The sequence below is a fragment of the Heterodontus francisci genome, chromosome 7, assembly GCF_036365525.1.
Source record: "Heterodontus francisci isolate sHetFra1 chromosome 7, sHetFra1.hap1, whole genome shotgun sequence".
NCBI lineage: Eukaryota > Metazoa > Chordata > Chondrichthyes > Heterodontiformes > Heterodontidae > Heterodontus > Heterodontus francisci.
Window position 1 is genome coordinate 119,333,653 of NC_090377.1, and position 14,736 is coordinate 119,348,388.

Consider the following 14,736-nt stretch of genomic DNA (forward strand, 5'->3'; position numbering starts at 1 on the left):
TGATCGGTATGACTCCAACCAGCAGAGTGTTTTCCCCCTAATTCCCATTGACTTCAATTTTGCTAGGGCTCCTTGATGCCATACTCAGTCAAATGCTGCCTTGATGTCAAGGCAATCACTTTCACCTCACGTCTGCCTGAGGGATATTGGTTGAGCAATAAATATTGGAGCGTATCCCTGCTCTTCTTTGAAATAGTGCTTTGGGATCTTTTACATCCACCTTAGAGGGCAGACGGGGCCTCGGTTTAACATCTCATCCAAAAGACGGCGCCTCTGACGGTGCAGTACTCCCTCAGCTCTGCACTGGAGTGTCAGCCGGGATGCCAAATGATAGGATACTGAGCAGAGAAGGGGAAAATATTTTTTTTAAGAAACATACACATCACTATTACAGAAACAAGTATGCAAATGAAAGTTGGAAAGACCGACCTTATTTCACAAAGTAGCAATAGCTACAGCGATAAGGGAATCATGCACATCAAATAATAAACAGAAGTCAGGAACTTCCTCCCAAAATAAACAAGAGGGAGATAAAATTTAAAAGAGGACTTTATAATCTTTATTCAGTACTTTGTAAGGAGTGTTTACAGAGCATCAAGGTTACAGAAAGCTACAGAATGTGCTTGCTCATGTTCACAGGCTTTAATCGTAGCACCTTCGCAATTAGTAAAGGATTGGGTATTTAACTCAGAATACAGTGCGGACTCTGAAAGATTAAAGGTTGCATTCAGTGCAGACGTAAAAGGTGTGATCATTCACTTCGCCAAATCAAATGGAGTACTACTGTGCCCAGTGAATGGTTAGCACATTTACAATTACAGTCAGGGTCTCTTTGCTCTACATGGGATCAGTGCCAAGTGCTCGGAGGCGGGACCGTTTTAAAGGGGAAAAAATGCTTGAATTCCAAAAAAGCAGCTCCAAATCTGTTAATGTTTCTGCTGGGATTTCCAAAGTAATTACGTTTTCATTTCCCTTGTGCCAAAATATCATTCAATCACACAACTTGTGTGTGTATATATATATATATATATATATATACACACACACTCACATACACACACACACACACAGACACACAATAGCTCAACTGTCATTGTTTTGCACACATTGGAACAGAAAAATAACCAGACATTGTTAGAGACAGAGATGCGTAAACACATCTACCCAACCAGCTTTCTGGTTGGCTGACTCATGCTCCTATTGGCTAGGGCGATTATCCTGGAATCTCCAGGATACCACTGTGAGCAACGCAGGAGAAAAAATGATCGCTTTTCTTCAAAATAAAATCTTTGAAAACTTTTGTTTATTATTTATAAAATTATCAGGCATGGGAAAAAGAGCTGTTGACCAACAATGAAGATTCATCCAATTGGACAAGGCAGAGTCTATTCACTTTCTGATTGGTGTAGGAGGGCAGGGCACCATGATGATGGAATTGTCAGGTGACCAATGGCAAGTGTGTGGGGGGGTGGGGGGGGCAGGGATGTTGGAGGCAATACGTCATGCGATGATACCTCTAGGAATGCGCCCAACTACAGTTGGCGACCCTACTATTGGTGTAATATATCCAACCAGGCATCAGCTGACATAAGCTTCATATTTCTGACCACCTGATCAATTGGCTGGCAGCCAATCAGAACCCGCTCCCCCCCCCCCCACCCCTCCCCTCGTGCACAGTGGTAAAGTTACATAATCCATTGGAGCAATTAGACCAGGACTGGAGAAGCTAAACAGGGAAGACTCCACCTTGGTCCCTAATTTGAAGTGGTTTAGGCATTTCTGGGGAAAATATTTCATCATAAACTTCTTTCTTTTTTAAAAGAAAGTACACTGATTCTTTTGGCTGAATATGTGTTAACATAATCTTACTTTTCAACCTCCACCACCACATCATGAACAGCTATAGATTTCAAGTTCAACTGAGGGCAGTTAAGAATCAAACACGCTGGTTTGTGGGACTGGTGCCACAAGTAGGCCAGACCAGCTAAGGATGGCAGATTTCCTTCCCAGGGCAAACCCGTTTACAACAGTCTCATGGTCACTTTTACTGAGACCAGCTTTTTATTTCCAGATTTATTTTTTTTTTAAACTGGATTCAGATCCTCAAACTGTCATGGTGGGATTTGAACTCACATTCTCTGGATTATTAGTCCAGATCTCTGGATTACTAGTCCAGTAACAACCACTGTACCCTCACTGTCTAGGGTCACATAACTAACCTGGACAAGACAAAAAGTAGTTTGCCCAGAAGCTCACCAGACTGAACATTCATCAAGGTTCCTCAAGGCCACAAGCACTGACAAACTTCTAGAAAGTTCTGCTGTTTCTATGCAGTGTTAGCCAATTAGTTTGGCAGATACACTTATTTTAACAAAACTTTATTGGGAATTATCCGCGACTCGGGTGATGTGCTTTAAATTCTCAAATTTCATCTATCCATATATTAGAATGGGACGGGGGAGTGGCTAGACAGTTCACTGCGAGTAGTCAACAGGCATTTTGCCTCTCTCTGCACATTGGTGGAGGGAACAAACAAACTCCGGTGAAAAAACACACAGTTGTACCATGTCTCTGACAATGGAGTGGCTTCAGGGTGTGTGGGAATCGATGACTAACAGCTAGGCCCCTCGGGGAATGCGAGGCCTCCCGTCACGTCACACCGCTATCGTGTGTGTGTGTATGTGTGTGTGTGTGTGTGAGAGAGAGAGAGAATGAAACAAAGGCTGAACTGGATCATTTGTGATCATGATTTCCAAATGATTAAAAAAAAAGTATCCTCGATCAGCCCGTGTCATTTTACTTGCCACTTGGAGGAAAAAAAATTTCACTTCTGTTAAAAAATACTACAGAAAAAGGAGAAAATGACACAGAAATCTGCTAAAACAAGGTGACCTTTCAGAAGTAGCAAATAAAAAAAAAATACATTTGCACGCACAAACATTCCATATACAAATATTAATTGTTACATGTACACATTGGAGATCTGCATTATCTGAGACGCTTCAAGAACCCTCCCAGTGCATGCTGAGACACCCCTCCGTGAACGACATTCTCTCATTTATTTACTTGAAACCGATCTCTTTGGTCTTTCTTTTTCTTTTCTTAACTTGTTTCGAAAAATTACAACTGTACAAAAAATTTACTTTCATCACCAGTGCCGAGGGGAGTAGCGCTCTCTACAGAACGGTGGGAGGATGGGCTTTTATTTCCGAGTGTGAGGCAGGTAGCTGTTCTCGATGCACAAGACGATGAAGGAGCTGGAGCACCGGCTAGGTCGCTGCTCGAGGAGTTGACCGCTGAGCAGGGAGGACGCCATGCCCGTCACGTCGTCCCGAGCTTCCCTCCAGGCCTCGCAGTAACTCTCCGACAGACGGCGTCCTTTGGAGTCCGACCCATGCCAGATGAACTTCGCAGGCCTAGGAAATTTGTGTGGGCGGGTGGAGGGGAAAGAAATGAAGAAAAGTCAGGCCACAAAGAGAGAGAGGGAGGGAGGATTTTTGGTGTCAGCTGTGGCTTAGAGGGAGCACCCATACCTCGGAGTCAAAAAGTGTGGGAGTTCCCCACCCCCCCCCCCCCCCCCATCTCAGTACTGCACTGGGAGCGTCAGCTTCGACTGTGCTCAATTCTCTGGAGTGGAACCTGAACCCACAACCTTTTGACTCAAAGGCCAGAGTGCTACTACAGTGACCACAGTTCAAGATATACTTCATTGGATGTAAGGCGCTTTGGGATGTCCTGAAGACGTAAAAGCTGCTATACAAATGCACGTCTTTGCTTTTGCAAACTAAAGCGTGACCACTGCCCTATTGTGATAACCTTTTCCAGCATGATCACCCACCCTTCGTCTGCCTCCGACCTCACATGCAACTTCATTCTCTCCCTCCCATCACTGTTGTCGTGTCTTCAGCCTCCGAGGCCACTCTGGGATTCTCTCTCTCAACCCCTCCGCTTCCCCCTTTTCCTTCAAGCCCGAGGTTCTGGTCACCCTTCCTAATATTTCCTCCTTTGGTTCAGTTTCCATTGGTCTTCCCTTACTCCTCTGTATTGATCCTTGAGGCATTTTATCAACTTACCAGCGATAAATAAACTAAAGACACTATTCACATACCAGGCTTGGTCTCGAAGCACATCCCGTCCGTCGAATGAATAGATGGGGGTGTTGGATTTGAAGCGAGCTTGAGAGCCAGAGAAGAGCGAGGTCCAGCTATCAAACAGCACTTCCCCCTAACAGCAAAGAGCAAGATAATGTCTCAACACATACTTGTATTCATTTTTACCCCCTTATCTTCTACAGTTCTCTGGAAACTTTACAATCTAATCACGTTAAGTTGTTCAGTGATGTCATGTGCTCAGTATGACTGCACTCAGTCATTCACTCACTCCCTCCACCATTAGCATTATGGGTTAGCACTTGTCCACACTTCGTAGCACGTCTAAGTAGCACACGGAAAGATCCAGAACGCCTCGATTTTAAAATTCTCATTCTTGTTTTCAAATCCCTCCATGGCCTCGCCCCTTCCTATCTCTGTAACCTCCTCCAGCCCCACAACCCTCCAAGGTATCTGCACTCCTCCAATTCTGGCCTCCTGCACATCCCCTATTTTCATTGCTCCAACACTGGAGGCCGTGCCATTCGCTGCCTTGGCCCTAAACTCTGGAATTCCCTCTGTAAACGTCTCCACCCCTCCTATCTCCTCTAAGACGCTCTTTAAAACCTATCACTTCAATTGAGCAGTTGGTCACCTCTCCTCATAACTCATCATGTGACTTGATGTCAAATTTTGTTTGATAATGCTCCCATGAAGTGCCTTGGGACGATTTATTATATTAAAGATGCTACATAAATGCAAGTTGTTGTTACAAGTTAATGTAGTTGCAGCTCTAACCATTGACTTTCACTGTGCATTGAAGAGGAGACCTCTTGCACAGGAACACCAATCCCCTCCTGGGTGTCTCCTTAATTTTTTTTTTACTTGTTTCCTGGTATATTGAGTCCTCCCAACTTGCCTCGCACTGCAAAGGGGCTCACTGCCTTTTCTGCCCCTAAATAGCAGCACTTTACTGACTGCTGGGGCTTAATGTTCCAGATCTCACCTGCCTGCAGTGCTCACAGCATGTCATGTGGTCCATGCTGGGACTGTTTGCTGACATCGGACAGTGGGCTGAGGTCAGCTCATTCTAATAAAGGCAGGGCCAACACTTCGACTACTGCAGTGCCAGTTTGCCTGAATGGGTTGGTATTTCCAACTGCAGTACAGCCCTGCCCTGGAACGCACCTCCAGCCCCAGTGTATATATTTACGATTCTCAGTGTGGGACCTTACCTTGCTGTTTACGATGGGCACTGAGTGCCTGTCAGCACGACGAACAACACTGTACAGATCCTGTAGCCTGGATGAGAGAAAGCCCCTGAACGTACCCATAAGGCCTGTTCCACGGGCCTGCTGGAAACATTGGAAATCAATGCCCCGGATCCCCTGCATGTTGCCAGTGAGAGGAATGTTGAGTGCCATTAGATGCAGCTGCAGAGAGAAGCACAGGAGTGTCAGCTGTGGAAAAAAATATTCACAATATTCATGTCCAATATTAATTCCTGGTAAGTGGGCATCGCTGGCTAGGCTGTCAATTACTGCCTATCCCTAACTGCCCTTGAGAAGGTAGTTGCAGGCTTTCTACTTTAACTCAGTGCCCTACTAGGCCACTTCAGAGGGCAGTTAAGAGTCAACCACAGTGGTGTGGGACTGCAGTTCTCCACAGGGTCCTGTCCAAAATCCATCCCTCAACCAACATCGCTAAAAGACAGATGATCTGGTCATTATCACATTGCTGTTTGAGGGAGCTAACTGCACGGCAATTAGCTGCTGCGTTTGCTGCCGTTACAACAGTGATTACACTTCATTGGCTGTAAAACACTCTGGGGGTGTCCTGAGGTTTTGGGAAAGTGTGACATAAATGCAAGTTCGTTCTTTCTTTAATAACTTGGAAGTTTAGGTGGACTGGAGTTCGGAACATTGCAGTTCCAGCATTGCGGAAGATCCACCCTATACAGTGGGCCCACATGACATTGACAGGGTGCGTGCAGGTCTCCCTCCAGTATTAGATTATAACTGGAGCAAATAGGCAATGCTCTTGCTCCCAAGTATAACTTCTTAAGGGAGCCATTTACCATAGGTACGCCGTGCAGGCTCTCCACACGCCTAGAGGGGGCAATATGGGGTCGATAGGAGGAGCCATGGTGGTTGATCCTTGGCGGGGCGGCCGAGCGAGGTGGGGCGGAGGTCGTGTGCCATCTTGGAATGGGCTGGTGAGGTTGGCGGTGCAGGTAGTTTGTCTGTGGACTCTCGGGACGACGGTGCACTGGTCTTTGGGGTTCAGCCTCCCTTGGACGCTCCGGCTCGGGGATGAGAGTGTCAGGGGCAGAGTTCTCTGAGACTGCCGTCTCTACATTTGGCGCGGATTCACCCTGTGTCGAGTACTGCACCACTGGTGGCGATCCCACCGCCTCCACATTGTTTGCCTGTGAACAGATAAAAAAAGTAGAGAAAACTAACGAAATAATCCAGGACTAGGATATAGCTGCAGCTTGTCTTAGCATTATGAAGGATCCCTCCACACGTTGAATGAAGCAATGTAAAGATATTTCATGTTGGAAAAAATCAAGGTTTAGGTGCAGGATATCACCAAAATGACAAATTTCCATCTGTAGCTCAGTGGGTAGCCCTCTCACCTCATAGTCAGAAGGTTGTGTGTTCAAGTCCCACTCCAGGACCTAAGCACATAATCCAGACTGACAGTGTCATACTGAGGGAGTGCTACACTGTTGGAGGTGCCATCTTTCAGATGAGTCGTTAAATTGAGGTCCCATCTGTCCTCGCAGGTGGATGTAAAAGATCCCATGGCACTATTTCAAAGGTGCTCTCGTGTGTCCTGGCCAATATCTATCCCTCAATCAACATCAGTAAAAACAGATTATCTGTCACTTGCCCGAGTTCAAAGAGGTTATGTGGTCTTTTAGAAAAAAAACAGAGCAAATGGAGTATAAGAAGAAACAAATCATGATGTGTAATAATAGAAATTATTTCTATAAATAATAAATTGGAAAGTATATAAAAATCTTGGAGCTAAACTGTACTCACAAGTATTCCAGCTCCCGGGTAAGGAATGTATTCTCCAAGCTGTAAGCAAAGATAAAGTACATCAAAATGTAACTAGTTTCATGCTAGCTCTACACAGACCTTCCCGTGTGTACACATGCATGTTCACAGTGTGTGTATATAACACAGCACTTGAACAATAGGGCTGACTGGAGCCACATCATGTTTGGACAAGCTGAAACTGAAAGGAGGTGAAGGAATTAGGAAAGAAATGCACCCTCACATGCCCCCCTCCTCCCCCGATTAGGCATTAAAACAGAGTTGGGAATGCTAAATGCACACTTACATAAACCTGCCGCCAGCCGTCCCGTACTCGGATATACAGCTCTCCGCGTTCCATGACGTAAGCTAGTGTTCCCTCATGCAGGCTACGAGAGATACTGAGCATTGTTTGGTAGGTCTGTATCACTGTAACCTAGGGTGATATTGAAAAGCAATTTTATGGAATATCAGACTACACAACTCAAGGATTACTGTTTTATGATTTGAAGGCTTTGCAATATATGACCCAATATGGTCATCATGGCAGCCAGATAATCACACCCTGTCTCTTCAGCCAGGAGTACAGGACAATCTGGCGCACTGACTTCTCCATGGTGACCAACTTGCCGGTCGGCCAATAGGTGACTCACTTCAATGGCGTTTTCTTCCTGCTTTCCCTCCCCTGCCCAACCAAACAGCTGGAGCTTCAGGACCCCTCCCTCCCGCCACCAAGGCTGGCTCTAAAACCAACTGAGCTCACCTGACTTTGCTATTTTATAGATTAGAACTATCAAACTCCCCACATCGTCCACAGCGCCATGACTCTAGGCCTTGTTTTAAAAAAGGAGGGTTGAAGAGCCCACACTTACCCCTGATGATGAAGCTGCAGAGCCAGGAGGCCCAGGAGGACCAGGTGGGCCTACAATACCTAGGTGATAGAGAGAGAGAGAGGTTTTAATTCCACATCACACTAAATGAACTAGTCTTCTGCACTAAACCACAGCCACCAATCCAGTTCACTGATTCAATTCATTTGGGAGACATTCAGTAACTTGTTTGGAGATGCGCTTTTCAGCTGATGATGTCATCTGACCTCCAGTGATCATCACAAAGAGGTGACAAGTTTACAAATCTTCCTTTTCCCTTGTACCAATGTCAGAGTAGAGTTCCACAACGCCAACAGCCTCACTCAGCTGGCCATCAGTGACTCTTTACTGGAGGATTATTGGTCAGCTCAAATCAGAATGATTGTTTCTAATGGAGCTGACAGCACACATTTCGTTCTCAGAGCACAATCAAGCATCACAGTTTGCGACTATCACTAAACACTGTCCGGCCCAAAGAGAACCCCCCCTTCCGCCCCAAACAGAACCCCCCTTCCGCCCCAAACAGAACCCTCCCTCCGCCCCAAACAGAACCCCCCCTCCGCCCCAAACAGATCCTCCCCTCCGCCCCAAACAGAACCCTCCTTCCGCCCCAAACAGAACCTCCCCTCTGCCCCAAACAGATCCTCCCCTCCGCCCCAAACAGAACCCATCCTCCGCCCCAAACAGAACCCTCCCTCCGCCCCAAACAGATCCTCCCCTCCGCCCCAAACAGAATCCTCCCTCCGCCCTAAACAGAACCCCCCCACGACGCAAACAGAAACCCACCCCCCGCCCCAAACATAACCCCCCCCGCCCCAAACAGAACCTCCCCTCTGCCCCAAACAGAACCCCCCCTCCGCCCCAAACAGATCCTCCCCTCCGCCCCAAACAGAACCCCCCTTCCGCCCCAAACAGAACCCCCCTTCCGCCCCAAACAGAACCCTCCCTCCGCCCCAAACAGAACCCCCCCTCCGCCCCAAACAGATCCTCCCCTCCGCCTCAAACAGAACCCTCCCTCCGCCCCAAACAGAACCCTCCCTCCGCCCCAAACAGAACCCCCCCTCCGCCCCAAACAGAACCCCCCCTCCGCCCCAAACAGATCCTCCCCTCCGCCCCAAACAGAACCCCCCCTCCGCCCCAAACAGAATCCTCCCTCCGCCCCAAACAGAATCCTCCCTCCGCCCTAAACAGAACCCCCCCTACGCCCCAAACAGAAACCCACCCCCCGCCCCAAACATCACACCCCCGCCCCAAACAGAAACCCTCCCCCCGTTCCAAACATAACCCACCCGCCCCAAACAGAACCCCCCTTCCGCCCCAAACAGAACCCCCCTTCCGCCCCAAACAGAACCATCCCCTCCGCCCCAAACAGAACCCCCCCCTCCGCCCCAAACAGAAACCCTCCCCCCGCCCCAAACATAACCCACCTCCGCCCCAAACAGAAACTTCCCCCGCCCCAAACAGAACCCCCCCCTCCGCCCCAAACAGAACACCCCCCTCCGCCCCAAACAGATCCCCCCCTCCACCCCAAACAGAATCCCCCCCTCCACCCCAAACAGAATGCCCCCCCACCCCAAACAGAAACCCTTCCCCCGTTCCAAACATAACCCACCCGCCCCAAACATAACCCCCCTCCGCCCCAAACAGAACCCCCCTTCCGCCCCAAACAGAACACCCCCCTCCGCCCCAAACAGATCCCCCCCTCCGCCCCAAACAGAAACTTCCCCCGCCCCAAACAGAACCCCCCCTCCGCCCCAAACAGAACACCCCCCTCCGCCCCAAACAGATCCCCCCCTCCACCCCAAACAGAATCCCCCCCTCCACCCCAAACAGAATGCCCCCCACCCCAAACAGAAACCCTTCCCCCGTTCCAAACATAACCCACCCGCCCCAAACATAACCCCCCTCCGCCCCAAACAGAACCCCCCTTCCGCCCCAAACAGAACCCCCCTTCCGCCCCAAACAGAACCCTCCCCTCCGCCCCAAACAGATCTCCCCCTCCGCCCCAAACAGATCTCCCCCTCTGCCCCAAACAGATCCCCCCCTCCGCCCCAAACAGAATCCCCCCCTCCGCCCCAAACAGAATCCCCCCCCCGCCCCAAACAGAACCCCCCTCCTGCACCCCACTGCTCCATTTCTTTCAAATATTGTGCATTTCACAAAATGGGCCTATTAAAACAAGAAGGGAAAGATACCAACTTGTTCTCTGGGGTCCTGAAGCTGGCAGACCAGGTGGGCCAGGAGGCCCTGGGGGTCCTGGAGATCCTGGGTAACCATAACCGGGTGGCCCTGGGTTGCCTGGTAACCCTCTGGGCCCAACAATGCTGTCTCCTTTCGGTCCCTGTTTAAGTGAGATGGCAATGTTCAGACAACGATGCAGTGGGATGCAGACCAGATGTTTCCATACACTCGGGACATGATTTCATACAGAATCTGTGCTGTACACTCCACAATACTTGTAAGTAAATGCAGCGAGGGTTAGACATAACTACATAGGTGTCAGCGATGGCTCAGTGGGTAACAATCTCGCCTCTGAATCAAAGATGTGGGTTTAAGCCCCACTGAAGAGACTAGAGTACATAATCTACTCTGAAGCACTGAGGGAGTGCTGTACTGCCTGAGGTGCCGTCTTGTGGATGGGACATTATAAAAAATCCCATGGCACTATTTTGAAGAAGAGCAGGGGCGTTTTCCACAGTGACCTGGACAATATTTATTCCTCAATCAACATCACAAAAACAGATTGCCTGGTCATTATCACATTGCTGTTTGTGGGAGCTTGCTGTGTGAAAATTGGCTGCTGAATTTCCTACATTACAATGATGACAACACTTCAAATAGTACTACCTTGGCTGCAAAACACTTTGGGACTTTCAGAGGTCATAAAAGGCACTATATAAATGCAAGTCTTTCATTCCTCTGGTTATGGTGCTTTCTCCATCTTGTTTGGATTTTTTTTGCCTCCTTTTCTGAAGACACTGGTTCCTGCAACTGCTGCTCCTCCAACCTCCATGACATTAACACAGCATCAAAGGCCAAATATAAACAGTGGAAACATTGCCCCCATCAAAGCCAGGGTGAACTGGGAGGGGGCAAATATCTCAGACGAAACAAGGCCAATCAGAATCCTAGAGATTAGGGAACATTCTGGAAGTTTAGCTAAAAGAAAGAAAGGCTTCTTTTTTCTGGCACACATTCGTGACCTCAAGAGATTCTTACCTGAAGTCCTGGGCGGCCTGGAGGCCCTTGGGGACCAGCTACACCTGAACCATAGCCGTCTCCCGGTGCACCCTTCTCTCCCTTCTGCCCCACATCACCTGACTCTCCCTTCGCACTCTGCAAGAGTGAAGAAAAGAAGGAGAAAGTAGAAAACCGTAAGAAAATAATCAGAGAGCCACATCCTGTACAAGGACTTGTAGTAACACACTGCGCTTGAAGGCGGTGTAGCACTGAGTGTGTAGCACTTTGGGCTGCCAACTCGAATTGGACGGATTCTGAGCGGTCACATCACATGACTACCACCGCCAACCACCCCACCCTCACTCTGTTGCCATTGGTTAATCAGCGTGACTCTCCACTGCCTTCCTGAGCCAATTAGAAAGTGGAGAGACTCTTTGTTAGCCAATTGGAGAATTCAGTCAAACAGCTGCCTTACCACAGCTCTGATGTTTTTTTCAATGCCCCTATGACTTTTCTCCTGGGTTGTGCCCAGGAGATTAATCTTTAACTCCTGGAGACTCCAGGGCAATTCGGGAGGATTAGCAACCCAGTAGCTCCATTCTGAAATAACTGCATTGACTTTGTAAATACACTACTTCAATTTCGTTTCTCTTGGGGTTAGCACCACAGCCTCACTGCTCCAGCGACCCGGGTTCAATTCTGGGTACTGCCTGTGCGGAGTTTGCAAGTTCTCCCTGTGACCGCGTGGGTTTCCGCCGGGTGCTCCGGTTTCCTCCCACAGCCAAAGACTTGCAGGTTGATAGGTAAATTGGCCATTATAAATTGCCCCTAGTATAGGTAGGTGGTAGGGGAATTGAGGGAAGGTGGGGATGTGGTAGGAATATGGGATTAATGTAGGATTAGTATAAATGGGTGGTTGTTGGTCGGCACAGACTTGGTGGGCCGAAGGGCCTGTTTCAGTGCTGTATCTCTAAATAAAAATTAAAAATAATAACCTTAGGAATATACAGAACTTGCCAGAGAGGCAAAAAGTTCACTGCTTTCAGGAGCTCTTTATAAAAAGGAAGATTTGGGAGGAGAATTAAGATCGATGCCCCATCACATGTCAGGGTTCCTACACCACCTTCAATCTCACGATCAAGGCAGCAGATTAAGGAGATTGTGACACTTACTCTGATCACCGAGGTGAAGTCATAAAAATCATATGGAATGCTTCCTAAAACACAACAGCACAAAGACATGTCAGCACTGGTTAAGGTACAAAAATAAAGGCATAACATCTTCTGAAAAATACTTGAACCGTGGACCGAGACCTCCTCAATGCAGCCATGTATGCAGTCAGAGCTCATCGTAGCATAGTCGCACCAAATGAGTGCCTCACTATCTCTCCACAACAGTCACAGTGAGCTGAGGGCAATCTGAGATGCAACTGAAAACTGTTCCCAGTGCCTCCTGTTCTTTTTTGAATGCTCTGCTACCACCTTAAAACATTCACTTCCTTCACTACTGATGCACAGTGGCAGCAGTGTGTACCATCTACAAGATGCACTGCAGCAACTTGCCTCCTTTGACAGCACCTTACAAACCCGCAGCCTCTACCACCTAGAAGAATAAGGGCCGCAGATGCATGGGGGAACACCACCACCTGCAAGTTCCCCTCCAAGTCACACACCATCCTGACTTGGAACTATATCGCCGTTCCTTCACTGTCGCTGGGTCAAAATTCTGGAACTCCCTCCCTAACAGCACTGTGGGTATACCTACACCAGAAGGACTGCAGCGGTTCAAGAGGCAGCTCACCACCACCTTCTCAAGGGCAATTAGGGATGGGCAATAAATGTTGGCCTGGCCAGCGACGCCCACATCCCGTGAATGAATAAATAGCAAAGTCTTGACTGCGATAGAGATTGCCTCATACAGAAGATAAGTGGTCTTACAAGCAAAACTCGGTCTGTGTGATCTGGATTAGTTTCGATTGCCTGAGGAGGGTTGGATAGGAATTTTACAGGTTATTTCTTTCTTTATTGATCCTGGGGTTTCTCTTTTTTTTTTGTCTCTCCCAGGAGATCCATGGCTGCCGGGAGTGGAGGGTGGGTGAAGGAATTGCCCAGTCATGATGATACAGCCATCATGGCCTTCTCCTGCCTGTTAAGTTCGCATGTTTGTAAAAATGAATTTTTCAGGGGAGGCACAGTGGTGCAGTGTTTAGCACTGCAGCCTCACAGCTCCAGGGACTCGGGTTCAATTCTGGGTACTGCCTGTGCGGAGTTTGCAAGTTCTCCCTGTGACCGCGTGGGTTTTCACCGGGTGCTCCGGTTTCCTCCCACAACCAAAGACTTGCAGGTGATAGGTAAATTGGCCATTGTAAATTGCCCCTAGTGTAGGTAGGTGGTAGGGAATATGGGATTATGGCAGGGTTTGTATAAATGGGTGGTTGTTGGTCGGCACAGACTCGGTGGGCCGAAGGGCCTGTTTCAGTGCTGTATCTCTAAATAAAAATAATAATTTAAAAAGGGGTAGGATTCTGATAACAGACTGCAGGTTAGAGCTGATAAGCACTGATTGCGGAGCGACCTTCAACTGCTGCATGCTACAAACACTAAAACCTGGCTGCTCACACCCTTCACTTTCTACACGGTATCTGATTTGTTCTCGAACGAGCATTTTCCAAGAAAGAAACTGAGGTTTCACTTGATACTCGAGTGGATTTTAAAAAAAAAAACTATACAGAGTCGCTGTTACCTCCTCCCCGACACCCCCACCCCCTCCCTGTCTACTTACCTTGTGGTCCAGGAGGCCCAGGCTCACCGATGTCCCCTTTCTGTCCTGGGGAGCCTGCATATCCTGGGCTGCCACGATCTCCTTTAGGACCTGCGTGAGGGAACAGGAATAAATATCTAATATATCTATATCTGTGAAACACATATGCAATGAATAGTTAAATAGTTATATATTGAATTTTACACAGAAACAGGCCATTCAGCCCAACAGTTTCTAGATGTCTTATTATATCTTTGAGCAAGGATTCCCATATATAAGAGAACCTCTGCTTTCTCTCCCCTAACTTCTATTAATATGCACGGATGCAATCCATCTGGACCAGGGGTTTCATCCTCTCTAAGCTTGATTCTATTATCAATTATCACTCCCTTTCTTTAATCTCCTTCTAAAAGGTGTTCAAAATCAGGAGGGGTCTGGACAGAGTAGATAGGGAGAAACTGTTCCCATTGGCCAAAGGATCCAGAACCAGAGGACGCCTACTTAAGGTGACTGGCAGCAGACGCAACGGCGACATGAGGAAAAACCTTTTTTAAGCAGCGAGTGGTTAGGATCTGGAATGCACTGCCTGAGACTGTGGTGGAGGCAGATTCAATCGAGGCCTTTAAAAGAGAACTGGATTATTATATAAAGAGAAAAGAAGTTGCAGGGCTATGGGGAGAAGGCGAGCGAGCGGGACTAGGTGAGTTGCTCTTGCAGAGAGCCGGCACAGACACAACGGGCTGAATAGCCTCCTTCTGTGCTGCATTCTCTGATCATGTCATGTCTATCATGTTA

The 14,736-nt window shown here is 48.1% G+C and overlaps 1 protein-coding gene across 3 annotated transcripts in view; it reads right to left on the bottom strand.

The window, feature by feature from the left end:
• Nucleotides 1-536: 536 nt before the first annotated feature.
• Nucleotides 537-14,736, bottom strand: part of LOC137372280 (collagen alpha-1(XVIII) chain-like) — a 345,709-nt gene continuing 331,509 nt past the window's right edge. For all 3 annotated transcript variants that reach the window (XM_068036016.1, XM_068036015.1, XM_068036014.1), the window contains 11 exons: nt 13,963-14,052; nt 12,354-12,397; nt 11,221-11,337; nt 10,201-10,342; nt 8,005-8,063; nt 7,440-7,568; nt 7,136-7,174; nt 6,166-6,516; nt 5,324-5,521; nt 4,109-4,224; nt 537-3,416 (listed from right to left, as the gene is read on the bottom strand). In XM_068036016.1, the coding sequence (XP_067892117.1) occupies nt 3,203-3,416; nt 4,109-4,224; nt 5,324-5,521; nt 6,166-6,516; nt 7,136-7,174; nt 7,440-7,568; nt 8,005-8,063; nt 10,201-10,342; nt 11,221-11,337; nt 12,354-12,397; nt 13,963-14,052 (1,499 nt within the window). In that variant the 3' untranslated portion in view covers nt 537-3,202. The remainder of the gene's footprint in view (nt 3,417-4,108; nt 4,225-5,323; nt 5,522-6,165; nt 6,517-7,135; nt 7,175-7,439; nt 7,569-8,004; nt 8,064-10,200; nt 10,343-11,220; nt 11,338-12,353; nt 12,398-13,962; nt 14,053-14,736) is intronic.